The 21,160-nt window shown below is 37.1% G+C and overlaps 1 protein-coding gene across 3 annotated transcripts in view; it reads left to right on the top strand.

The window, feature by feature from the left end:
- supt3h (SPT3 homolog, SAGA and STAGA complex component) overlaps positions 1-21,160 on the top strand; it is a 111,968-nt gene that overhangs the window by 51,872 nt on the left and 38,936 nt on the right. For all 3 annotated transcript variants that reach the window (XM_055171728.2, XM_055171726.2, XM_055171727.2), the window contains exon 3: positions 7,568-7,652. In XM_055171728.2, the coding sequence (XP_055027703.2) occupies positions 7,568-7,652 (85 nt within the window). The remainder of the gene's footprint in view (positions 1-7,567; positions 7,653-21,160) is intronic.

Genomic DNA, 21,160 nt, shown 5'->3' with positions numbered 1-21,160 from the left:
TCAGAAGAACCGAAAGGTTTTTATGGTCGAAATTAGATATACATAGGAAAGATTCAAATGTTCTGGTTTATACTGGGGCTGCAACGAACGATTATTTAAATTTTTTCGATCAATCGATGAATTGGATAATAAAAGCATTCATTTCCAACCCTTTATTCAAAAACAGAACAGAAATCTTCAGAACGTGTACAAACGTGTTGTTCCTTGAACATCCCTGAAGGGGGTCTCACACAGGACGCGCCGCTCAGCGCCGCGCCATTCTAAAAAACTTGAACACATTGCTTTCTATGAGTATACGCACACCGACGCTGACAGGTGGCGCCTGTCCGTGGCACCCAGCTACGACTTAGGAAGTTGCTCACATAGTTTAACATGAAATAACATCGTATTTAATCATATATAATCACTTAACGATTAACATTGGCTGCTAACATATATTTTACATTTTGAAGTAGACGCTGTCTGACGAAGCTCGCGCTATTTGCCAAATATATATAGACTTTTATTGAAATAAAGTGCACCTGAGCTGCCAGAACAATAAATAATTTATAAAAAATAAAGAACAATACAAATCCGAAGCAAAATTATCTGCCAATAGGGTAAGTAATCTTAATGAGATATAATCTCAAACAGAAACAAGTGTATTTTTATTACCCCAGTGTCAGATAATTTTCCTTGTTTTGAGCAAACAATCACTTAATTTTGAGGTGGGTGTGTTTTTAGAAAACAAGACAAAATTTCTCATTCCACTTTTCTTGTTTAATAAATGCATCTTGATCTGCTTTGCAAACTAGAGAGAGAGAGAGAGAACGAAATGCATTCTATGTCCATCATTCTAAACATGTACAAGTCAATTTTACATCTTATAGTCGTAAACCGAATTAAAGCGCTGTTTTAGAAAGGTGCGCATGCAAAGGCTTTACGGGCTTTAAGACCATGGGGAATCCCTGGCAGCAGTGGACTTGCGCTTGAATGACATATCTGGAAACAGAGAAAACGTTAAACTAAACTTTTTAATACTCAAACATCTCTGCGTCGCGATTATGAAATTCGTTGCCAGCGCTTTCACTAAACGATTTTTATCGATTTATCGATTCGTTGTTGCAGCCCTAGTTTATACTGTAGCTTTATTTTGTGTTTTGAAAGGTGACCTGCAGTATTTCAACGTTTTTATTGAGCTGTCATCTTATCTAAGAATGACTTCAGTGTGTTTGAGTCCAGATGAAAATGACAGATTACAAGTTACAGTATTGGATCGGTTATTATTCATAATCAAGAAATCTATATAATGTACAATAAAGAAGAAATATAATCTTTTAAAAGGGATAGTTCACCCAAAAATTCATAATTTACTCCAAATCGAATGGTAACCAAACCATTCGTGGACCCCATTCACTCCCATAGTAGGAAAAAAGAATACTATGAAAGTAATTGGGGTCCATGAATGGTTTGTTTACAAACATTTTTCCAAATATCTTTCTTTGTGTTCACCAGAACAACGAAATTTGTACAGGTTTATAACAACATATGAGTGAATTAATGATGACGGATTTTTTTTTTTTTTTGGTGAGCTATCCCTTTAACTCATTCACCGCCATTGACGAGTTATCTCGTCATTTATGAGTTCATATTTAACTAATAAATATGCCTTTCTGGACGAATTTCAAAGTGAAAGTGTAATACCGCTTTTATCCACCAGATGGCGTTCGACAAACCGAATTTATCAAAAACGGAAGTTAAAAAGATTTAATGATTTATTTTAACTGCCTTTATGTTTGATAGTCATTCTGAGTCTGATCTCTAAAATAAATTCCTTTACAGAAATGCATTTTTTAAAGCTTTTTGCTCAAAATGTTGTATTTTTGAAGATAAATATCCATATTTCAGTGGTTAAATTAAGTAGAAAAAGTAAATATATAATGAAACGTTTTTTCCCCATTTTGTTTGTTTTTTGTTTGTTTATTGTTTGTTTGTAAGCAGTGGGGGTGTTCTTTAATTTGATATACTTTGTATGTTTATATATTTATAGAAAATAATTTTTCCTGCAAGGAATTTTGTGAAAATTTTGGTAAAATCACAAAAATGCAGGTGGACAACTTTTCTCAAAAAGGCTGGCGGTGAATGAGTTAAGGACCATTGAGCTTTTTTATTGGTCAAATGTGTGCATGTTTTTGTGAGATTTACCTTTAAGCAAAAAGTCCTGATTTGGTATTTAGTTGGTCAGTTTGGTTTAATTTGTCAATCAACCGTAAACGTTTATTAGTTGTTTCCAGGATACGAGGATGTTGTGATGTTAAAGTCCAGATGAGCGGTCCGAACTGCGTGACGGTGTTTAAAGATGGCACGGTTACCGTTTAAAAACTTCCTACATCCTCAGTTTCTCCTGAACTCTGAAATATAAACACTTGCTGTACTGTAGTTTATTTTGGGTTTAAAACTGCCTCATTGATTTTCTGTTTTAATTTGGATAACAGTAGCTGCTGATGGAGCAGAGATTGAGCTCAGCTGACATAGACCTCGAATATTATCCTTCAAACCCTTCCCACATTAGCGACTCATTAAAGTCAGAGGACCGCCCGAGGGCCGAGTGAATGTCGAGAAGACGTAACAAAGAACTCGCAAATTGTTTTAACAAAACACATCATACTTCGGTTACAGCCTCAATTAGATTTCACCAGCTGACTGCTGAATGAATTCACAATCGTAATTTCTCTTTGGTTAACCCGGTAATAATAACTCTGGGGATTTTAAAATGACACTCATTGCGTGTAAATCTAATGCTGTTATGAGTGGTTTCTACTAAAGTAGATGCTCATATTCACGTCGGCTACGAAATGTAATATCGAACACAACCTTAGCTGGAAACTTCAAGATAGTACCATGATTCTTTTGAAAAGGACCTCTGTTGACGCTCCGCATCACGTTGGCTACAAAGTTTGCCCCGCAGAACGTCTGGCCCCGGGTCCCTGCGGACGACATGTTTACTGTACAAATCTCTGATCTTTGCACTGTATTTAAACATTGATTGTTTTCTGGAATCAGGACTGTCAAATCAATGTGTTTACAACAGTTACATTGGTCTCTCTGTTTCTAAGCAAATACAGGCAGAAGGGATGGAGGCGGAGGGGAGCATCGTCGCACCACAGGCGCATAAACATCGGCGGGCCGCTCTGAACCCAAAATCCCTATCCAAACATTCGGCTTATTTTTACAAACTGATGATGCTTTCTGGCTTCACATGTGCACACAGGCTGCTGCCGTCTCTTAAATGCTAACAGAAACTGGATGCAATACTTATCATAACCCATCACGCTGGTGATCTCAGTTTAATACTCTAAATGTAGTTTGGTTGGTGGCCAATCTTAAACAGTAGTTGCCCATTATATTCAGGTTGCTAGTTGTTCAATCCTTCATGTCTTAAATAATATAAACATCAAACAATGTTACTGTTTTTTCATGAAATATTTCAGGGTCTATTTTTCAATAAAAATTCTCAGATAAACCGTTTAAGTATTACAAAATCATATTTGACTATTAAATATAAAATTTTAGTGATACCAATAAGTTGGACGCCGCATTTTTGTATATTACACACTTGGTGCGTATATCCATTTAGTTACTTTATACATACAACCATGATTCACACATCTTGTGGTATTTTATTAATTTTTTATTTTACATTTTTTCACGAGAGGACAGAACAGACATTTCGGCTCAAAGCCTTCTTCGCTGTGTCATCTGTCAATTTCGTGAGTGTGATTATAAATAATTCAATTTTATGATGCCAAATCTTATTTCTGTTATTCTTTAAATATGTGTGCTTCATTTAATTTAATTTCAGCAGTTTTTGTCTTTAGAAGTTTACTGTAAATGTTGGCATTGGTCTTTAATAAGCTTGTATTGCTGACACTTTGAAAAGTAAAAGTAATCTGCTATTGTTCAGTCTGACAGCTTTAGATGTTCGCATCATTGTATTGCCACAGTAGTTTTATTTTCTAAGCTTAAAAAGTCATATGATGTGGTTAAAAGTAACGTTATTTTGTGGTGTAATGGTATGTGTTTTTTGCCGTTTTTCACTTTCCGTACATCATTGTTGCTTTTGTATGCTCTGCCTTTCTGAAATACGTTGATTTTTACAAAGTTCATAATTCAGTAAAAAAGCGCGGTGTGCGCCGATTGGCCAGCTGACAATCCAATGCGTTGTGATTGGCCGAATACCTCAAGCATGTGGTGGAAATGTTACGCTCCTTGCCATTTGGAATATCAGCTCCCGATGCACAATGTTTCCATGACAACAAGGTGATGGAAAGTTACGCCCCTTGCCATATTTGGAATATCAGCTCCCAATGCACAACGTCTCCACGCCAACAATACTACAGTGAGAATAAAAGTTATGACGCCTTTCTTTGCGTATACATTTGGGCGGTGTTATGCAAATTTTACCACACAGTGACGTAGATATATAACGGCGTGTTCGAATGAGACGTTTTAGGAAGGCATGAATGTGTCTTCACTTTTCGAAAGAATCACTCTTTGGGTTTGAGACCACTTTAAACAACTTTTAACACTCCAGGCAAACCAAAAATGAAATCGCATCATATGACCCCTCTAAAGGCGGAGTGCACAATGTTTGAAAAACGCTTTGGAAAAGGAGATGGGCCGACTACCAAAACACACTTATAGCCAATCAACAGTAAGGGGCGTGTCTACTAACCGACATCTTTGCCGGGTTGCATATGTGTGGGGCGGGTCTTTTAAAAGAAGGTCCAGATTCTATTGGGGTAGGGGCATGTTTGTTTAGGTGATTTCAAATATCAACATTGGCTTTGTGCACTCCGCCTTTAAATGCAAACAAATGAGATTAATTATGCTACTGGGATAAATGACAACTTTTATGTTCTGAATTAAAATGCATTAAAAAAAAGGTGCTTCATGATGCGATGGAAGAAGACTTTTGCCTGAAGTGTTTCATAACCTCTGAAGAACCTCTCTGTTTCAAAGCAGATTCTTTGTAATGAAATAAGGTTCTTTAGATTATAAAGAAATTGTTCTTTTAAGAACGTTTGACTGCATTGTTCTTTTTTTATCGCTGTGAAGGACCTTTCAAACACCTTTATGTGTTGGTGAAAAAGTGGAAAAGAAACAGGCTTTCCATAAAAGTTAATAGAGTCATGAATTTCTTTAACCAGACGTACAGAGCCTGAGTTTCAGCACTAGATGTTTCTGTAAGTTCCTTAATGTGTCTGTGAACCATATAAAGTAAATAAAAAGGGTAATTACTGTAGGTGCTTTCGTAGTTCATGTTTTTCATCTTACCCTGCAGCTTTACATTTACATTCATGGATTGGGCAGACGCTTTAATCCAAAGTGACTGGCAGTGCATTCAAGATAAACATCAGTATGTGTGTTCTCTGGGATTAAACCAATGACCTTTGCACTGCTAACACTGAAAAAACGAAGTTTTTGGTGTCGTGAAATATATTAGATTAACCCTCAGGATTTCTACATAATATTAACATTTATTGAGAACTAGATTTTCCTAAGTAAAATGATAATAAATACACAATTAATTCATGTACAAAATGAACTGTGAATAGTTAGTCGTATTATATTATATATAACTGTTTTATAGTCACTGCACATAGTGATTTTAATTTAAAAAAGTAATTTAGCGCGTTCAAGTCTGCTTAAGAAATCTGAGTTTATTTAACTTTAGCATATAAAATCCATTAAACTAAAACATTCAAGTGAAATGAACTTAAAATTCTCAGCACATGTTGTAAGCATACCTATAATCCTTGGTGCCTGAATATTTTGATTATTTAAGCTTTTTCACAGAATAAGAACTGATAAAAAGTACTTAAACTACTTAAATATTTGTTAATAAAATATCCTAAAGGTTTAAGCTCTTATATTATTGATGTTGTTTTGTTGTAAATTATCATTTTGTGAAGTCACCGTTCGGGTAATCAGTTTTCACATGAAACCTGTTCAGCACAATTTATTGTATTTCTCTTTACAGTGCTGACAATTAATTTCAAAAACACAGTTTTGTGTGTGTTTTATGTGAAGAATCAAGTTTTTTCAATGACTGACTTGTATTCAGTTATGAATTTTGTGTTATAGTCCATTTATAACACTAAGAGTAACTCCACACAACTATGTTAAAGAAAATAACAAATAGAAAATACAATACCATGGAACAGTTAATAAGATTTATTTAATATTTTTAGGACAGCAATCCTTCAATATTCAAAAAAGTAATAGACTTTACCTAAACAATTAAAATTAAAACAACTTCTAAAATAAAAATAGTTAAGTGAAATTTGCTTAATTATTTAACAAATGTTTCATGCATTATTATTATTATTTTGGTAAGTTGTACTTAAAAAATAAATTTTACTTCAAAAAAGTTTATGCAAATTGTTAAGAGGATTTTTTTAAAGTAAATTTACAAGTTTTTTTTTTTTTAAGTGAACACAATGCTCTACATAAACTACTCCACACTGTTGGGTAAGTTACTCAAAGGTAATTAATTACTAGTTACTAATGACATCTACAATCATGTAATTACATTAATGTACTAATTACTCTCTCCAAAAAGTATTTACGGTAATTACTTAACTAATTCTTTTCTAAATCCTTTTGTAAATGATACAAAGATAGGCTTGAAAATGCTCAAAATGACATAAATTATTCTGCTCACACTTTTTAAGGTCAAATTCTCACTATAAATTAACTACTAACTATTTTTGATTCAATATACTTTTAATTACTGCTTATTAGTACTTAGTAAAGTAGTTGTTAAGTTGAAGTATATTGGTAGGATTAAGGATGTAGAATAAAGTTTTGCAGAATCGGACATGAATATGTGCTTTTTAATAAACAGCCAATATCTCAGAAATATTAATGCTAATAACCAAGTTAAAAGTGAGAATTGACACCAGAGTGTTACCATTATTTTTATTAACATCCAGACTTTAAATGTTGATGTTAAATCCACTATTGTATTATATATCATTGATCTACAGTCCATACACAGTATTTTGATCAGTAACATCAGAAGTTACTGTCATTAAATTTCTGGAAAAATAAGAGTAATCCCTTACTTTACTCTTTTTTTTAAGGAAAAAAGTAATTAAATATTTACTTAGTAACTAGTTACACCCAACACTGCTACTCAATCTGTTCTCATCTCTCTTAAAGGCGTGAGTCTGTGGTCGTTCGGTGGTTTGTTCTGATATTGAATGAAACCGCCGTGTCGATATTAAGCTCACTGCAATGTGGGAAGTTTTGGCAGCTGCATTGTGGGAAAACCGTGAATAAAGGCCTTGCAGAGTTTGTAAATAGCTCTCTTGCATTAAATACTCGAGCATCTGTACCGAATGTCGGGGATTGCTGTGAGAAAGCAGTTTTTATTGTCCTATTAAAGGTTTAATTTGGTTAACTGTATTATCCGATTATTTGTCTGCCTCGGTTATAAGATTCACGTTTAGTAAGTATGAAGTTTTTTTCTGTGTCCAATCCAAGTCATTTTTCTAAAATAAATTTTGTGCTTGACTTTCAGGTTTGCTCTTGGTGATTCGCGAAGACCCTTGCACGAGACCGCCGCCCTGGTGGAAGACATAGTGCACACTCAGCTCATCAATCTCGTAAGTGTAAACGGCATTTAAAAAACTTCCTTGTTCAATCATAAACACTATCTGTACTGTGATATATATATTATGATTTATATATTTTTCATTAAATGCCCAATAATCTAGCAGGTCATTTTGGGTTTGCACTGGTAAGCGTTTTAGGTAACTAACATGACACCCCTGGTGCACATGTACCGCGTTTTATATACATCTGCAGCATCTGGCGAATGGGTTTTACCCAAATCTGTAATCATGTATAAATAGCATCATCGGAGGCTGTCTGTTTTCTCCACCAAGGAAACACCAACTACTTCAAATGTTTCCTCTGCTTTTCCAGCCTTATGAAACGGATCACGTTCGGTCCGACCGCTGCAATGTGATACGAGAATGGCGCAGAGCTAAGTAAATAACTGCGCTTACAAAGCCAATTGCTTTCACTGCTTAGATAAACAGCGTTCCTCCCAGGCTTACACCTTGTCATGCTATTACCACAAGCGATTCAAAACACTGACTGTAAAGGAGCAGAATTCCCCTGAACAGGACCCAACAAATATCACCGGGAAACAGCCTGCAGTTTACCGACACGCTGACTTGCGCTATAATTGCTTACGCTCACAGGGCGCCTCTAGTTTGGAAACTCGGTCGGAGAATTATCTCATAGGGGTCACGTAGCAAACTCTTGACACATTGCGGTAGTTTTAACCTTTCACCCCATAGCTCCGCGGTGCCCGCCCTCGCAAAAAGCAGTAAAGTAGCTTTTAACATTCATTATTTTAACCTTTAGCCTTTAGTCGGAGAGCTCTTAAATCTGTCGGTGGTCTGGGTGCCTGTCATCCCACCTCACCTCCCGGATTCCCTTTAATTTACATTTCTATTTATCAGAATATTTTTGAAGTGTGGCCTTTTTTTGATGCCAAACCCTCATGGCGGCTAAAACTATCTAAAAAATGCTTTAGACCAGGGGTCTTCAACTACTCTTTTTTGAGGGACAGATTTTAAACATGTGGCCAAACGTTTATCCCTATTTTTACCTCTCATATATTTATTACTTTTATCTTTTATATATATTATATGCTAACTAGTGCTGCCTCACGATTAGTCGTGACTAATCATTTGCAGAATAAATCATTTTTGTTTACATAATATATGTGTGTGTACTCTAATTATGTTTATATAAATACACACACATACATGTATAATTTTAAGAAAAAAAAAATATTTATATATAATATAAATCATGTATATACACAAGCAAATGTTTCTTAATTATGTGTGTGTGTGTGTGTGTGTGTGTGTGTGTGTGTGTGTGTGTGTGTGTGTGTGTGTGTGTGTGTGAATTTATACATAATTATTATACACAATATATATTATGTAAACAAAAACTTTTATTCTGCAAACAATTAGTCACTTGGGTTTCCAAGCTTAGGCGGGCCGCCTTAACTGAAATGTGCTGCGGGAAACCCTGTTGAGAAGCTCACACTGAAATACATCATTTCCAGTTGCATGCGGTGTAGTCACACAAGTTTTTTTATTATGCATCCAAAGCTCAAATCGGATCCGAAAATTAAGGGCCGTTCACATTATAACGATAACTATAACGTTAACTGTAACGATAAATATATTAGCGTCCACATCGTAACGATAACTTTATGCTAATTCGCTCACGCGCACGGCATTTGTGCAAATCACTTTAACTATGGATGTTTCTTGTAATAAAAAGTCTGACGGAATATGTAAATATGCATTGCATTTACACACCGGGTAAGTTAACCAGCAGATGTATTCAACACACTACGTTTCACGTAACTCTAAACATTGAATCTATTAGTTCGTGTATTTTAGCTTTTGGCGTAGTCAGTGTGGGAGGAAAAAAGCATTACGTAGTGAATTTTTTAAGCATATGCATCAGTGCTGTACACCTGAGCTAATTTTATGTAATGGATCAGCAATGAGCTCCACTGCCATTTCAAATAGATTTGATTGGCTATGAATGGTTTATCGTTCAGCAGGTGAGGAAAAAATTGCCCAGAAAGTGATATCGTTCAATGTATCTTTACCGTTATAGTTGTGGTTTGAATTCTGCTATTTTCTTTAATATAAAATGTTTTTCAAAACTATATTTTTTATAGTTATCGTTATAATGTGAACGACCCTTTACGCAGATGGTTGGCACCCCACGCAGCCCATTTGTGACTCTCCTTCCGGCTTATTGGCCATTATTTATTGTGTACAGTGGAAAGACGGCTTTAAAGTAACCACGCAGATTTTAAATCAGACAAAGATGACCGGCAGCCGGATAAAGATGATTGTTAGACAGTTGACTAGCCCCGCTTTAGTCTCTACTGTTAATAGATTGTCAAAGTTAAGCTGGTGTAAATGGGCTCCTTCAAGCCCTGCGTTTAATTTTTAAGATCAATGAGGTCTGGTTAAAGTTCTGACGCTTTCCACGGCGCACACGGCCTCTCATCTGTTTCCCTGCAGCTGCAGGCCGGACAGATAAGGAAACGGCCCTCCTACATATAATACAGCCCTCCACCGGATGAACGGTTTCGCGCATCTTGTTCGCTTTATACTTTAATGTTAACCGTCAACCGCTCGGCCTGTGTGTTTCCGATTTGCGGATTTATGGAAGCACAATTTTCCAGTCAGATGTATCCAAATATAAGTTCACGTGCCATCACGCGAAAGCCAGGACAGCTTAAAATCATTCACCCTATTCTCAGTACGATAAAGCTGTAAGATGCATCCTGCACGGCGTATTACAAACCGTAGTATATGATTGTAATTTCCACAGTCATAAATAACACGAAGGAGGTGCTTAAATCAAAGACCTGATGGCTGAAGCTGAGCTTTGAAGAACATCTTAGATGATCCTGTGTTTTACCACCTTTCAACACGTTGTAATTTCCTCAAGTGGCAGGTCGCTCTGTTTTTCTTTGTCCACATAACATAGTTTGCGTTAGGGTCTGTATGGTACAATACGGCACTATTTCTGTGTTTATTTGCCCGGTGCTATAAATAACCTTTTCTCAGCAGTGAGCACTAAACAGGGCATGATGGTGATAAGCCTTCATTAATTTTGGGTGATTTGTTATTGTTGGGAGAGTCCAGGTGTAGCTCGGATCGGACTGTAATTGTAGCTGAGGACCACAGAGGTAATAAACCAAATTGCACAATAAATCCTTCCCAGGTGACCTGCAAAACTTTCACACTGCTGTCAGTGTAGCTGTAAAAGTGTACGTGTGTTTTAGAAGACATGGATGAAGTTACATTTTTACACCTCGTAACCTCTTGAGGATTTGGAGATTTATTGTATCAGTAGCTGCTTTGAAAACTTTGTGAGTTAATAGCGAAGGAAAAGTTGAAATGAGTTCTGAATCTTTATGAAACCTTCACTTTCATTATTGCTCGTAGCAAGGCTTAAGCGTTAGATCTTATCCACTTTGACATGTCATTCACACAAAGAGTGTTTTTACTGCGGCACTGATAGCTCAAATCTTGCTGCTAAGCAAAACAAAAGCAAAAAAATCCCCCCACAAACTTGTGAAGGACACATAATATCACAGATACGTCTTGACTTTCGAGCAAACCCTGTGAACTGCTTGGCAAGCAAAATTGTATTTCTCCTTTTTAGTCAATAGGCTTCTAGTTTGATAGTCAGAGACAGGTGTTTATTAAATGCGTCATTCTTATTCTAGAGATTACTTGGACAAAAATTTGTAGTGCAAGATGAGTCATCAATATTTATCTCTGTTTTCTTTGAGAAGACGACGTGTAAATTCATATATCAACCTAAAGTTCATTTTGTCAGCTTTTATGAGTACTTTGGCGCGTACATGAACCTTTAAAGCTTTCAGTCATGCATACCAGAAAACTTTTATCTTTAGTATTTGGATAATATATGCTTTCCAGTTTAATCGTGATTGCCTTTTTCTGCTTTATATTCAGTGGTGTAGTGGTGTCTGGAGAAGTGGGTATACTATTAATTTATGCCCCCAGTAGAAGTGGGTGGGTGATTCTCACGAAACCATTGAAACACCACAGCACTAATGATTTTAGCTTTAAAATGTGTAATATAGTAACATTAAAAAGCATCAGAATTAACACAATACTGTGTTCTACCTTGCACAATGTGTGATTTCAACATAAGAATTTATCATTGTAAATTTAATCTCATTTTCTGCTGAAATTCTCATTACCGCAACGTGTCCGGCTGTGTTTGAACATGCGTTATGTTGTAATTTAATCAAATTAACACAAAAATATTAAGAAAAAAAATAAATGGATGTTTTGCTAGACTACTTTAGATGACAGAAAAAATATTTACTGAATAATCATATATAATAATAATGAAGAAAAATTAGGAAAATGATGTGTCCATGCCTGATGTTCTCATCCTCCGCAACACTTTTTGAGAACAGTTTAAGCACACATACAGCATTTTAATAAAGTTTGATTTTGAGTGACCAAACACATGGACCAGTTACTTCAAGATGGCTACCAGGTAAGATCATTTTTTTACAGTTAATTTGAAATATTGTCTTGTCAGGATGCTTACACGACATTTTGATTATCATTACCGCAACAGATGCTTATTAAATGTTAATTTAATTAATAGAAGCACAATACTTTGATTTTAAATGCATGTGCAGAATCTCCAAATGATGTTCTTTCAGGTTTGTCATGTCATTTTGAAAATATGTCAGTGTTGATGTTTTCTGACTGTTGCGGTAATGAGATTTTTTAGGACTAATTTTTTAAATTATGTTACAAAAAGTGTTAAATGATAAGTAAAAGTTTTTAAATTAATGTTCCCATTTACTCCAGACTTTGTTTTTCAATGTCTGGTGGGAAAAAAAAAAAATTTAAGGAATTTTTACATTTTCATGCTTGACATTTTTAAAAACTCGTTTTCGTGAGATTCACCCAGGTATACCCCATGCCATCAAATAAAGAGGTGGGTATACTCCGTATACCCTGCACTACACCACTGTTTATGTTGTATCTATAAACAAGATTAAGTTTGACTTCTACCCAATCCTTTTCGAGCAATAGAGGATTTTATGTTGTAAGTAAGATGATTCATACTTGCTGTATTGTCAATTTATGTTTTTGTGATGTGTCATATATATTGCTCGAAACAAACAATTAATAAATAAAAATAAATAAATAAACAAGATTCAGTATACTCTCTGAGGTGTATCAGGACAAGGGGATGCAAAAAGTGAATTCATCCACCTGTTACCGACTCGCTGTCCATCCAGAAGTCAGCAATCATGTGAAGATTTTCTGTTAGGTTGCCATCATAGAGAGATACACAGAAAGCATATCGCCTGTCGTTCAGATGTTTAAATTGAGATTGATGATGGTCGTGAGGGTTTGAAGAGCATCTCTCCACAGAAATAAGTCCATTACAGTGACCTCTAGTGCCCGACTGCTCTTTATACCTGAGATTGGATTGATTTAACTTTTGTATCTTCCTGTGATATTTTACACTCGATGAACATTATTTAGGGAAATATTTCTATTTATTCAGAATCTATTGTTATGTAGTTGAGTTTTTAAGATCAGAGAAGAATTTTGATAAAGTGGTAAAGTCAGGGGTGGACTGTTTGCTTGCAGGACAGTAACAGTATGTTAATTTACTTGGATCTAAATATATTTTAATATTTAAACTTTATATACAAATCATATTGAAATGATTGCAATGATTTCTGTAATTTGATCACGCATGATGTGAAGTTTAAGAGTGAGGCAAACCATGAAACATCACAAAACGAATCAAATTTATTGCTAATACTCCTTGATGTTTAAAGGGGACATATAATAAAAATCTGACTTTTTTCATGTTTAAGGGCTATAATCGGGTCCCCAGTGCTTCTATCAACCTAGAAAATGTCAAAAAGATCAACTCAGTAACTTAGTTTTGGTAAACCATTCTCTGCAAGCATGTGAAAAATAGCTAATTTGTAATTTGGCCCCCCTGTGATGTCAGAAGGGGATAATACCGCCCCTTAATCTGCATTATCACACCACGACACTGCTATTTAGTGCATACATTTTAACATGTTATAATAAATTATCGATATGATATTTTGAGATATGTACTCTGGAGACACCAATGATTTATTTAACATCTTAAAAAAGTTTTGTGAAATTCCATCCTTTAACTCATACAGGTATATTTGTTATTTTGATATGATACATAAAAGTGTCATCTAAGTTTGTTCATAAAGAGCTCAGATGTGAAACCGTCTGTTTTCTTGTAAATTAGCATTTTTTTATCAAACTCTTTTCTTTCGATTCTGCCAACAAACCTGTATTTCTGAATGACTCGAGGCTGGGGTTAAACGGATTTTGAGCTGAAGTATTTGATGAATGTTTAATACAAGCCAAGAGCATACAGTTACCATCATTCTCCAATTTTTGATGTAGGTGGCATTAAGCTGCTTTCTCATCTGAGCTCCTCATATTCAATGACGGCTGATGGAGTTTTAGTTCTGTAATCTGTGTAGGAAATGATTAATCCAGCATTTACATGATGCCTTCACGTTTCTCTTTACATGTGAAATAGAGTTCATTTAATGTTTCTTGTAGCGACAGGTGCAAAAGTTGGCACAGTTTGATTTTGTAGCTCATTATTGCTCTGGTTTTTCTCTGCATCCAGTGTTTCTATTACTCTCAGCGGGCTTGTTTTCTGCAACGACAGCAATTTTGCCATACAAGCCTTTCTGCATGGGCTCAGTTATGTGAAAATTTGCAAAGTTTGTGTTCCATAGAAGATATTTATGAGTCTGATGTACAAATCCATTTAATGCACAGTAGTCAACAAGTTAAGTATTGCTTAGAGATTTCTCAGATGGGAAAATATTTTATTCCTTTGCCCTTTAAAGTGGAGATGTTGAAGTTTCAAACCTTTTCAAGGGTTACATCATATCTGGATAAATCTCATTAGGTCATTCCATTATTGAATAAATGAATGACTCAAAGTCCATTAAAATAGCAAATAAATACAGCAGTGACAAATAAAAACACATAAATATGTAGACAACAAATATTTAAAATAATGAAACCAATGCTTCTGCATATAAGACACCAGAAAACCTTGGGTCAGACAGCATCTTAATGATAATATTCTGTAACTATTACATGTTTGAGTTTGGTAATACGTCTGTACATTTTGATAGTTTAAGATTTTTAATAAATCATGTAAGTAATGTAACAATGCAAAACATTTTAATGATCCTAAAAGTTTCTTTTCGCAAAATTTTGAGGTGAAATTTGTTCTTGGCAGTTTTCTCTTAAAATACATTTTTGAAGTCTTAATATGGAGATAATAAGACTTGCCGTAAAAGCAAACACTCATTAAAACGCTTTTTTATCAGCTTCCATTTCAGTCTAACTTTGTTGGAAAACTCTTAAATTATATTTTACTTCTTTTAGGCAAAGAAAAAGGTCACAAGAGACCCAAAAGCTCTGATCTTACAGTGTGTTCTGCCAAATTAAAGAGAGAAAAAAATGTCAGCAAGCTAAATTACACAGACTTGTTTTTGTTCTTATAATTCTGTTTGCTTGGTTACCATTTTTATGACATTTTGTTGACACTGTTTGTTTTACAGACTGCAGCGTTTACCTTCGTGATAGGTGGTCTATGTTAATAAAGAGGAGGATATATTTAACCATTGACTTCTATTTAAGCTGTTGAAGAAACTCTTCAGTGCTCAGGCTGGTTTTAATGTAATAAAAGTCTATTCATCCACATGGAGTCTGGTTAGGAGACGTCTGCCAGACGCAAACTCAAAGCCGTTCCGAAGGCCAGACGCCTGCAGCTCCGCGAGGGGACGCTGGGCGGATGTTTGGGATTGAAACGGGTTGGGGTGTGGAAGTACGGCTGCCACCTCTTGTACAGGTGCTTACCTTGACATATGTCAGAAACGTTTAGGTGCCCGAATCAATTAACATTTCTCATGTCGAGCACGGAGGACAAATTGGCAAAGTGTTTTGTTTAAGTAAGTGACCTTCTTGCTATCATTTTTCCGAAGAGAGCTTGGATTCAGGGAATGTGTGGTCTCCCTCTCCCTTAATTCTTAGAAAAAGTTGTTGTAGCTTTTTCTGTTGTCAACGCTTTTGCTTATTCAGACCGTAGCAAACCTCAAGTTGAGACCTCCCTGCAGTGGCCACACTGTTATTATACAACATAGTATATTTAGTATGTAATCAAATTTCATTTAGTCTTATATATGCGGTTTATATGCAGTACATTTGCTAGAATGTGCAGCGTGACAAAATATGAGTAGACTAAATGCAAAACACAGCATTCTCCCGCAACACCCCATCAGTAACTCAGAACATCCAAATTTACCAGCAGCACCCAGCAATTACAGACAAACACCCATCAGTCACCAACAACACCCATCAGTCTCCTTCAGCACCCATCAGTCACCCACAACACCCAAATTTACCAGCAGCACACAGCAATTACCGACAAACACCCATCAGTCACCAACAATCACCCACAACACCCAAATTCACCAGCAGCACCCAGCAGTCACCAACAACACCCAACAATCACCAACAGCACTCATCAGTCTCCTACAGCACCCATCAGTAACTCAGAACACCCATCAGTCACCCATAACACCCAAATTTACCAGCAGCACACAGCAATTACCGACAAACACCCATCAGTCACCAACAACACCCATCAGTCACCCACAACACCCAAATTTACCAGCAGCACACAGCAATTACCGACAAACGCCCATCAGTCACCAACAACACCCAGCAGTCACCAACAACACCCAACAGTCACCCACAACACCCAAAATTTACCCACAGCACCCAATAGTCACCAACAACACCCATCAGTCTCCTGCAGCACCTATCAGTCAGCCATAACACCAAAATTTACTAGCAGCAGCCAGCAATTACCGACAACACCCAAAATTCACCCGCAGCACCAATAACCCACTCACAATATCCAAAATTGAACAGCAGCACCCATCAGTCACCCACAACACCCAAATTTACCAGCAGAACACAGCGATTACCGACAAACACCCATCAGTCACCAACAACACCCAGCAGTCACCAACAACACCCATCAGTCACCAACAACACCCAACAATCACCCAAATTCACCCAAATTCACCAGCAGCACCCATCAGTCACCAATAACACCCAACAATCACCCACAACACCCAAATTCACCAGCAGCACCCAGTAGTCACCAACAACACCCAACAATCACCCACAACACCCGAATTCACCAGCAGCACCCATCAGTCTCCTGCAGCACCCATCAGTCACCCACAACACCCATCAGTCACTCACAACACCCAAATTTACCAGCAGCACACAGCAATTACCGACAAACACCCATCAGTCACCAACAACAACCAACAATCACCCACAACACCCAAATTCACCAGCAGCACCCAGCAGTCACCAACAACACCCAACAATTACCAACAGCACTCATCAGTCTCCTGCAGCACCCATCAGTAACTCAGAACACCCATCAGTCACCCATAACACCCAAATTTACCAGCAGCACCCAGCAATCACTGACAACACACAAAATTTACCCGCAGCACCCAAAAGTCACCCACAATATCCAAAATTAACCAGCAGCACCCATCAGTCACCCACAACACCCAAATTTACCAGCAGCACACAGCAATTACCGACAAACACCCATCAGTCACCAACAACACCCATCAGTCACCAACAACACCTAGCAGTCATCAACAACACCCATCAGTCACCAACAACACCCATCAGTCATCCACAACACCCAAATTTACCAGCAGCACACAGAAATTACAGACAAACACCTATCAGTCACCAACAACACCTGCAGCACCCATCAGTCACCCACAACACCCATCAGTCACCCACAACACCCATCAGTCACCCACAACACCCAAATTTACCAGCAGCACACAGCAATTATCGACAAACACCCATCAGTCACCAACAACACCCAACAATCACCCACAACACCCAAATTCATCAGCAGCACCCAGCAGTCACCAACAACACCCAACAATTACCCACAACACCCAAATTCACCAGCAGCACCCATCAGTCACCAACAACACCCAACAATCACCCACAACACCCAAATTCATCAGCAGCACCCAGCAGTCACCAACAACACCCAACAATTACCCACAACACTCAAATTCACCAGCAGCACCCAACAGTCACCAACAACACCTCTCAGTCACCCACAATACCCATCAGTCATCCACAACACCCAAAATTTACCCACAGCACCCAATAGTCACCAACAACACCCATCAGTCTCCTGCAGCACCTATCAGTCACCCACAACACCCATCAGTCAGCCATAACACCAAAATTTACTAGCAGCAGCCAGCAATTACCGACAACACCCAAAATTCACCCGCAGCACCAGTAACCCACTCACAACATCCAAAATTGAACAGCAGCACCCATCAGTCACCTGAAACACCCAGCAGTCACCAACAACACTTAACAGTCTCCTGCAGCAGCCATCAGTCTTTGTCAACACCCAACATTCACCAGCAGCACCCGTCAGTCACCCTAAACACCCAGCAGTCACCCACAATAACACCCACATTTATCTGCAGCACCCATCAGTTACTGACAAGACCCAGCATGATGGTAGTGTGTTTTGCACGGGCAAACATCACTTATATTTTCATCAGGTTATCTTTATCTTTAATGTTTTTAAGCATAAAGCAAAGCAGGTTTAATTCTGGTCAAATATCTGTCATAATATCTTAGTGTTTCTGGTGCTAATGGGAAACACTTATTTTATTTATCAAACCGCCCGTCTCACTGGGACTCTGAGTTTTAGCAAACATTGATAACGTCCGCTGCCAAACATCTCCATTAAACCGCAGAACACAAGCAAAACATTCTGTCTTATTGAGTCGTAAGAGTCCGTCCTCTTGCGATTATCGCCGCTGCGCTGGTGTTTTTCCCTAATTGTTTTTGACAAATGTTTTTCCTCGGATTTCTTGTTGTTGTAAAACACGACAGATGGTTGCTTGGTGACTAACTCTAATGGCTTGTTATGATGTTTGGGTGAATTTCATGAAGACGGTGTAGGTCACAGTAATGAATGAATATATACATTTTGCGGAAAATCCTTTTTTAAACCATTATGATATATTGCAATGTGATAGATTCATGAAATGTAATCAGTAAATACTAAAACTGGAATGCAAAAACGTTGTTGTTATTCTCATGAATGCAACACATACATATAAACTTTTTTATTTAACTTTATTAACTTACAAATGCATAATGCAAGGACTAAAGAACTTTTTTTTTTGCATAAAAAATGGATTTTGTGTGTTATTTTTGCAATATGGGGTGAGGTGGTTATTTGTCATTAAAATTAAGCAAATCTATAATGATTATGCATTTTTATTTTATTTTGCGTAAATGTGATCTCGCCAAGTTTCATTAGATTCACCCAATGGAAAGTCACTTGCTTTTATGTCATATTTTCCTCGAACAAACTCTAAATTGTGACACGTAAAACAAACAGCCGTCACATTTCAGGCATCAGATTTGATTTTCAGGCGATGTGTGATTGTCTCCCTTCAGTAACTTGAAGTCTGTCTATCTGGTGGGTGGGTTCTGCAAACATCGGCCTCGCGTCTTCTCGTCTTTCAAAGGAAATGGTGTAATTGATCTTTACAAGGACGCCGTGAGTGGAATTCTCTCCGGTCTTCCTGTTACCTTTCCAGTGTAATCAAATAATGGATTTGGTTTCAGAGCCGGGCAGTAGCAGAAGAGAGGAAATTATGTTCAGCAGTCGTGTTTATTTGACTTCTGCCATTCTGTTGCATGAAAGCTCGGCCTTTTTCCTGCCACACTGTAACGTGACATGAAGCAGAGGTCCTCGGAGGCCAGAGGCGCTCCAAAATGTGTCGTAATTAAAATTGATCTGTCTAATTAGAGAACAAGACTTGTGTGCTTTTCCCCAGGCCAGAAATCTGTCTCTATAGCAGAGATTTTATAGTCTTGCTGTGATGCCTTTTCACACAAATTTTTATATAATTTATATACATTTTATTTTGTATAGCAGCATGAAAGGAATATTTTTTTTATTAGACTTTTTCACCTTTTTTAAACAAATTCTGTAATTTCCTTAAACTTATGTATGATCATGTTGCTTGATCATGATTAAAGGGTTTAAATAAATGTATATCATGCAGATTAATATATACGATAAAATGTTTCAGAAAGTGTTTGGAAATAATTGTTAAAAGCATTTCTTGAAAAAAGAAACAAGAAGGAACACAAGCAAGCTGTCAATCAAACCATCATCAGCCCCTCCCACTCGTCTGTGTTTATGTTTCAGATGCGCTCTCCGGTTTTCCTTTCCTATTTTTCAGTGAATAAACTATAAACAATAATAGAGAGATGTGTAAAAACACGGACTCTTATGAATACTTCTGCAGTATGATAACTCAGGCATCTCAGCAATGGTACAACAGTCCTTCGCTTGCTCATGTAAACTGTCAACAGTCTCGGCCCCCGAGTCGCTGGAAAAACACCACAGAGATCTCAGTGTTCCCGAAGTCTCGGACCATCCCGAACCAATAACCCCTCCAACTTCATCGAGTCTCGCAGCTTTAGAGTCCTGCTTTGATCAACGTGTAAAATTAGAGCAATTACTAAAATTAATCTGATATTTTGCAGAAGACGGGTTTGTGAGCCAGGCTTTTCAAATGGTATGGAAAAACCTTCCCTTAAACTCCTGCTCCCTTAAAAGCGAGCTTTACTGTAAGCCTTTTTAAAGGATCAAGAGGCTTTTTTCCTTTGGGCCAAATTCAATCAAAACTAACGTACCCTTAAAATGGGTTTGTGTGCATTCAGATGATTTTAAAACATACTTTTACATAATTTTTTTCTGGATTTCTTGAAAGTAGATGAAGTAAATAAAAATCCATTAAAATTCTGTTTTTAACAATAAATGAAGTGTTTATCAGAATACTGTCCATAAATACAAGTCAGATGATAGGAGGCATGAGAGTTTGAATATACGTGCAGTTGTTTTTGTCTCTTATAAACTATTTCTCGTGGTCATGGCAGTCGTGTGTCACCTTTGGTGTGTTTCCAGACCGGAGTGATCTATATTAAACCCTTCAGGCCGCCGTGGGTAAATGCGCTCCCTGTTTGCATGTGTGGGGTCGTTCTTCACGCTCTCATGTCCGCTCTCAAGCCAATATATTTATGAGTAGCAAATGTTTACGAGCTGAGAGCGGCTTGTGTGTATTCTGAGACTCAAGGTGGATTAAGAATATCATCATTTTCTGTTTGGATGAGTTGTTGTCAGTTGTGCGAGGTTAATTGACCACACATCGTTTCAAGTGAATATGTTCAGATGCTCTTTATTGAAGCAGATGGGTTTTTCGTTCAGTTTCACAAACATTTATGCAATTCTCATTTGATTCTCATTACATCAGTGTTCTTTTTTACTGTATTACTTTAGACATTTTACTAACTAGAAGTAA

The sequence above is a fragment of the Misgurnus anguillicaudatus genome, chromosome 7, assembly GCF_027580225.2.
Source record: "Misgurnus anguillicaudatus chromosome 7, ASM2758022v2, whole genome shotgun sequence".
Taxonomy (NCBI): domain Eukaryota; kingdom Metazoa; phylum Chordata; class Actinopteri; order Cypriniformes; family Cobitidae; genus Misgurnus; species Misgurnus anguillicaudatus.
The sequence above is the reverse complement of the archived record's forward strand: the minus strand, read 5'-3'. Positions and strand labels throughout refer to the sequence as shown.